The sequence below is a fragment of the Typopeltis vanoorti genome, chromosome 5 (genome assembly GCF_054136105.1).
Source record: "Typopeltis vanoorti isolate ZY-2024b chromosome 5, IOZ_Tvanoo_1.0, whole genome shotgun sequence".
NCBI classification, from domain to species: Eukaryota; Metazoa; Arthropoda; class Arachnida; order Uropygi; family Thelyphonidae; genus Typopeltis; species Typopeltis vanoorti.
In genome coordinates, this window is record NC_143553.1 from 48,850,946 (window position 1) to 48,858,581 (window position 7,636).

At 33.4% G+C, this 7,636-nt stretch overlaps 1 protein-coding gene across 1 annotated transcript; it reads right to left on the reverse strand.

Moving 5' to 3' along the window:
• Positions 1–767: 767 nt before the first annotated feature.
• On the reverse strand, positions 768–6,740 carry LOC150106380 (uncharacterized). Its single transcript, XM_090392411.1, has 2 exons — positions 5,854–6,740; positions 768–1,770 (listed from the first exon to the last, which is right to left on the reverse strand). The coding sequence occupies exons 1-2, from the start codon at positions 6,401–6,403 to the stop codon at positions 1,427–1,429; spliced, it is 894 nt and encodes a 297-aa protein (XP_090248537.1). The 5' UTR covers positions 6,404–6,740; the 3' UTR covers positions 768–1,426.
• Between the last annotated feature and the right edge of the window lie 896 nt (positions 6,741–7,636).

Genomic DNA, 7,636 nt, shown 5'->3' on the forward strand with positions numbered 1-7,636 from the left:
AATCTCTGCAGATTTTCTTGCAGTTTCTTGGTGACAAGGTGAGGTTTAATAGATCTGGCTAGTATAGCTGTGTCGTCTGCGTATAGGGCAATGATGGATGACATTGGATTGTGCGGAATGTCCGCCATGTAAATCGTGAAAAGTATCGGTGCCAGAAGGGACCCTTGAGGAACTCCTGCCAAGATGCGTCGTTGGGTAGATAATATATCATTTAGTTTGACTTGCATTCGTCTGTCACTAAGAAATGACTTTATAATTTGAACTCGATCTGATGGAATGCCAGCTAAAATCAACTTGTATAGTAGTCCAAAGTGCCATAACTTGTCAAACGCCTTCTCTAAATCAAGAAAAACTGCCCCGGTGTATTGATGCCAATTATAACTTGTGATAATGAATTCTATTAGTCTGTGAATTTGTTGGGTGGTACTGTGAAATTGGCGAAAACCAAACTGTTCTGAAGGAAGGATGTTTAATTTTTTTACTGAAAGTTGAATTCTGGAAAGGATGGCTTTTTCTGCTATTTTGCCCAGATTAGATATCAGACTTCAGACTTATGGGACGATAACTTTGAGGCTGCTGAGGATCCTTGCCTGGTTTGTATATAGGAACTACGTCTGCCAACTTCCATGCAGAGGGGAAGTACTTGCCCTCCAAGCAATATCTATGTTGGAGATGGAAGTTGCAAAATGGTGCATGATTAACATTTTATTCTTTAAGAGAAAAGCAAATATTTTTGCTTTTCTCTTAAAGAATAAGATTAATCTTTATTCTTTAAGAGAAAAATGATTAATCAAGAAAAATTATAATAGATCCCAGTACATTATAAATAAAATTTTATATATAGATAATTCTATTGAAGTTCTTTTTTATGCTACAATACTTGTGTTCGTTTCCCTTAATAAAATACAGTTGTAAAATTTATTGGTTTTTGGATAAGTTAGAACAATGAGTATAGAGAACTAAAAAGTAAGCAATTCAAGCACATACAACTTTGTTTATATTATCATTAATAAGAATTGGAAATTCACGATTTTTTGTATTTTGAAATATGCATATTATTTAAAACTGATATTCTGTTTATCTGATAAACAGCAGCATTCATAAGAAATTTATTGAATGCTTAAAATATACAATTAATTTTTTTACAATAATGATTTCTGCAATAATGATTATCATTTTCTTTAACTACTGACTTGGAAAAAAAAAGATCCAATTTGTCTAGGATCGCCGAAAATGCTTGTTCAAGAGAATTAGCATAATAACGATGACAACTCTTTTGCTGAAGTATTGCATTCACTATAATACATGATCACATAATTAATTTAATTAATTTAAAAGCAGATTTCTAATAGCATAAAAATGCTGTAAGTTTTTATCACATTTTCATTTGAATTATAGTTATATAAGTCCACTATATACATACACGTCAAATAGCCGCTATGGGCTGTTGATTGAGCTGGTAAGGTTGCATCCTGTGTCCCAAATAAGGTCTATGAGGCTTATGGGGATGATTGTTCCTCTCGTGACGCGTAAGGGCATCAGACCGCGTATAACTATGCCCGCATCCGGTCACTGGACACAGATACACTTTCTTTTCGGAGGCCTTTAGGTGAGTTTTGCGGTGTTTATTCAGATGGTCTTTCCTACCAAACTTTTTCTGGCAAATTTTACACTGATGTGGCTTGTCGCCACTATGGATCCGCTTATGACGAGTCAGCTCCTCGTTCCTGGCGAATGCCTTGCCACAATCGCACTGGTAGGGTTTAACACCTAAAAGTCAACAGAAGAAATTAAGCTATTTGAGTTTTTGATATTATTCAAAGGATGGCTGAATGTTTTAATAGTCAAACAGGAATTATTATCTCTCATATTATCGGTACCAAACAACCTGTAACGATACTCATTTTGTTACAAGTTGTTTGGTACCAATCTTAATATCATCGTATTTGGTATACTTAATTGACCTAATAGTAGTAGCATGAAATAACAAGTGTTACTAGCAGATAAAAACAATATAAAATAAGCATAAAATAAACTTTTTAAACCTACTTATAGTTAATATATTTTTATATTGTAATTCAATCTTTATTCTTCACTTTTGACGTATACATGTTAGCTAATTCATGTGAGAAATAGACATCTTTATATCTGAGTGATTTGCATGCGTCACTCGTCTTGGAAAAAATAGTCAAAATCTGTCGCAAGTCGACTTCAGAATACACGTTTCCACAAACTAATTATTGTGGTGATATAAACTTTTTATACATTAGATAATTTTCTTCACCTGTTGTGAGAGTACCACTTTGCTTATTTATTGGAGGCCTGAAAATGTTCAATGTTTGGTCTCTAGGGCTTGGAATTATCCAACCTTTGACACACCCACGATACTAATATACTATAGGCACACATAAAAATATGGGCCACCTTATCCAGTTACGATGATATTATACGTCAATAAACTCAGTAGAAGAAGTAAGAAAAAGAAATGAAATACAAAAATGTAAACAAAGAATAATTTATATTTATATTCATATGCAATGAAAAGTGTTATTACAGTATCTATGCAACTGTTAAGTGGTCCATCGGCTTATATATTTCGTGGCCCTAAAAAGAGTAAAAAAATATGGTTCAGCTGTTAACAGTATGTTGAAAAAAATTAATTAATGATAATCTAAGGCGTTTCAGGACCAGATTTGGTTTTTATCATTTTATGTATTCAGATTGATCACAATTCTTTAGACGTCATTCATTCTAACGAAAGCCATATAATGCAAACGTCCCTGATGCACCGTACTTGCCAAGTTAACTTAATCACTTAGTTTCTGGAAATGTGTGTGACTTTGTCCAGTAAGAATGAAACTCCGTGGTGGTTCAGAACCATCACACGAACAACCATATAGACGAAACATATCATCAAATAATTATGTTTCGTATCTCTGCTATTTTAATGTTATCCAAATTTTGTATTAATTTCAATGGACACTTCGCATCGATGTATTTATTAACGCATAAACACGTAATGTGCATGATGAAGAAATATTTTAGCTCAAAAGTATAGTTTCAATAAAAATTTAATAAAATACTACTGATTTCATCAAATATATATTAAATATTATAAAACAGAATAAATAATGTTTGTCTTATCGTTAGTAATTATCAACTGCAAAATTATTATATTATATAAGATCGTATGCCCAGATCTACCTATAACATATCTGCATAATAATGTAATATCTAGTTTTTAAGTGCCATGATCAGAGCTTTAATTGCTCAATAACACCTTATCCCTACACTGTCCTCTACAGATAACGGGGAATATGAAAAGCATTATTGCTTCGCCCCATTAAGCCAGTCCTTATAAGGACTAATGAACACTTCGCATCGATGTATTTATTATTAACGCATAAACACGTCATGTGCATTATGAAGAAATATTTTAGCTCAAAAGTATAGTTTCAATAAAAATTTAATATCTGTTTTTTTAAGATTACCTTCAGTAGTTGGTAGAAGAGATTAAAAAGTCCTTTTAAGGACTTCCAGGGTAACAACTAGCAATGCTGTAGCCAATGAAGTTTTAACTGAGGCTCGGCTATTGCCGTTACCCAGCCATGACTAGAGCTTTTAGCTCAATAACACCCCAACACCCCATCCACGCAGATTTTCTTCATTCAGATGACGAGATAAAGAGTCAAGGACTCAGTCCATCGCCCAGTTCTTTTAAGAACCTTAAGAACCTTCAGTAGTTGGTGAGGAGGGGGCTGAATTAATCGACCGTGAGATGCGGTGATTAATCCCTTGGAGGGTAATGGATAGCAATGCTGTAGCCAATGAAGTTCTAACTGAGGCTCGGCTATTGCTGTTATCCTCCTGCCATGATCTGAGCTTTAATAGCTCAATAACACCATATCCCTACACTGTCTTCTACAGATAACGGGGAAGATGAAAAGCATTCTTGCTTCGCCCCTTTAAGCCAGTCCTTATAAGGGCCTTCAGTAGTTTTGTAAATTAAACCTATAAAGAGAGATTATTCTTTAACATTTTATCTTTGACAATCCGTTTTTATGTTCTTATAAATCTAGAAACGTATCCAATGAATTTTTCATTTCATTTTATTAAAATAAAAAAAAGCTACAAATTAATGGTTTCCCCCCGGGATCTTTGAGCGTTCTTTAGAAATGAAAACGATAGCCAATTTCTTCTGGGTATGATTGCTTTGTAAAACTAATTTTATGAAAAGAAGCAAGTCAATTAGTTCTTCTATACACGGACTCTTTATTCTTTAAAAGTGAGTTAGCTGATCTCATTGAAGGTGCGATGGATTTACTCTAGGGGGTGCAAATTTCTATAGAAAATCCCCCATACAATTAACATATAGTAACATCCAGACCTGGAAGCATTTGTCACCTTTTCATAATTCAAACTATTTTCCGTACCGATCCCAATTTCATGACATCTGCCCCTGTTAAACTGGAGTGAATATAACACTTCGATTATGGAGGAATTAGAGTGAAAATTTGGTAAATAATAATAACCCATAATAGATAATCAAATGTTCGTAAATAGATCCTCCATCTCATAAGTGGATTAACTAATCTCTCTCTCACTGAAAATCTGCATACGTTGAACAAAATTCTTTTAGTATTAGACAGATAGTAGTGCCTTTCCCGTTTTTGCATGTGACCCTGTGTTTTCATCGAATATCCCCTATGAAAAGCAAATTTGTATGTTTTGAAACTAAACGGTGGAATATTTCTTCTTAAGAGAAGCGATATTTTTGTCCGTTACAGGCTACTATACTGAGAATTTCACTATAACAGAGTAGTTCATAACCGAGGATGGTCATATCTTAGAGATACTTTAGTTTCGACAAGTCCTTTGCTTTTGCTCGAAAAAATGTTTTATAAAACTTAATGAAAATATTTATTTTCGTTACGTTGGATAACTTCAATAAAATAAATATTTTAACTTAACTTTAGTTAATTAAACTGCAAACTAACTAAAATCGCTTACTTTAACTAAATATAACGTAACTTATCCAAACTGGGATTACAAAACCGGTGTGAGACTGCAACCTCACTTATTAAAAGCTTGAAGAGGCAAGGAAAATACGGTAAAAATGTCTAAATGATATTCGTCTCTCTGTCTCTAAAAGTCACTGGATTATATAATCCTTACCCCCCCCCTACTGCACTAAATGTCTCATAGGTTTGTAAGATTATCATAAATAATCTTAAAATAACTCAAAATAGAATTATTTTAAATATTTGAATAGCAACGAAGCAGTCTTTACAAATATTAGCAAATTAGTATTCCTAATGTTTCATTTATTAATACGATTATTTTTATTTAATGTTTATTTTTAAAATGTCTCGAATTTTAAACGAATATTATTAAACCGTATGCTTCAAAATTCTGTGTTAAATCGATGAATGCGAGCCGCAACACTCTTCTTGTAAGGCCCTCCTTTCTTACTGATAAGAAGCGTAATGCAAAGCTCTCCAACTGCGCAGTTTACAACCGGATAAAGATTTGAAAATTTTGTGTAAATGTCCTTTTATGCTAAATCCGTAATTGGTAGCAAATTTATATAATGTTACTAACACTCGTTTCTCAGTGTTTGAGAGTTAAATCATACAATACGTGATCTACATTACAAACTCTTAAAAAGGATGAAGTTGTTTTATTTCTCATATTTTTTAAAAAATTCACTAGAAAAATTATAGTTAGATGAATGTAGTTCTTAAATTCCCTTTACTTCTGACCTAGAAATTTTATCAATTTTTTGCAGAATCAAAAGAAGAAAAAAAGAAACTATATGCATGAATCCATCAACTTCAATAACTCTAAGCTTACCTGTATGGACTCTCATGTGCCCTTCCAACTGTCCTCTGTTCACAAAACATTGGCGACAAATACTACAACTTAGTCTTTTTTTCTTCAGAGCTTTGAAAGCGGATTCAGATGATCCAATACTAATAGCTGATCGCAATATATCTATTCGGCCAGCCGAATCGTTCAAGGCGTTAGGTGAATTGTAAGTCGGAACAGGGGCATGAATAGCAGTAGATGACAAATAGGGTCTCCACAGTTTAGGCAGTTCGGCGGAGGGCTCAGTATGGAAAGGACTGGGATTTAAACTATTATTCTTGTAACTTGCAGTTAAGCTAAAATCCTCTTTGAAGGAGAAATCTGAATCGCAGCACAAAGGTACAGAAGACAATACTTCATTAGGCTGGTGGATTTGTTCACTTCGATTGACCCCTCGTACTGCATCGCGTATGTCGGAGGAGCACCAAGAAACACGGGAGCGAAAATCAGTCAGATTATATGTACGATCCATGCCATTTACTTCAAATTCGTTTTGCATGCCGACTTGTATGAATAAATATGGAGTCATGATCATCACAATATATTGATCGATCCCTCTGTTCTTTATCGAACCAACCAAAAGTCTTACATTTTCTATCTGATAGCCATCCTGAATAACAGCAGTATGTTTATGTCACACACATTGTCATTTAAAATGTCCAAAGAAACTACAAATGACAAAAGAAGGCGCACATCAGAATTGCATGTTCTCAATTATGAACATTGTCTTTAACAACTCCTTTACCTGGCTTTAAATACATCTCCCCCACCCCCACCTCTCGGGAACAGCTGAGATCGAGAGGCGAAGGTGATAAATAGACTGAAATATTCTCACACCCAGAGCCTTGTCTCTGTGTATATAGCTATTGGAATAATAGTGTAAAGGGCTCTGAATGTGCGATGGATTTAGCCTTTTTTAAAAAGAGATAACACACACAATACTATCTTATCAATACGTATATGTCAATAATGAGTAACAGGTATGGGCCTTGTCAGCCCGCCTACTTTGATCTTGGATTAAAAAGTTTACAGGACGCCACCTGTGGTATAAAGTTATTTCGATCGCAGCGGTAATATAATTTAGTACAAAATTAACCCATCATCTTAGGATTTCGTTCTCTAGATAGATCTTCGTGATAGGTTTTTGACTGTTTTATTGGAAACCAAAGAATAAAGCGAAATTGCTGACGAAACAAAAATATTTTGGGGTGTTAATGGGAAATGATATAAAGGAATTCAGTAGATTCCATAGCTAATAACAAAATCAAATTCAAAGTTACGAATATTTACCAACAATTGGTCATTGGTAAATGCGAAAATACAAGAATGTTGTCTAATTTTGTAATTGTTGAAGCAATTTGAAATTTTAAAAAAAAAACTATCAAAGCAATGCAATCTATGCATGAATTTTTGTACATACATAGAATAGAAAAGGAAGTTATATAAGTGCTTGATTTTTAACATTTTAAATATTAGTTCTGTAATGAAATTTTATAATATACCTTTTTATTAATATGTTATATTTATTTCAAAATATATGCAAACATAAATACGGAATGTATTTCAGAAAATATATGCCTAGATAAACTGGAAGAATGTATCGATACCGACCACGAGATATTCTGAAATTCAAATGAATGTAATTATGAGAAACTGGATCTCACATAACATCCTCAAAATTATTCAAAGCATGTATAGAAGAAATATTCAAACTTCTTGATTGGGAATAAAAAGATCTGAAGATAAATAGGGTATATTTAAGCCATTT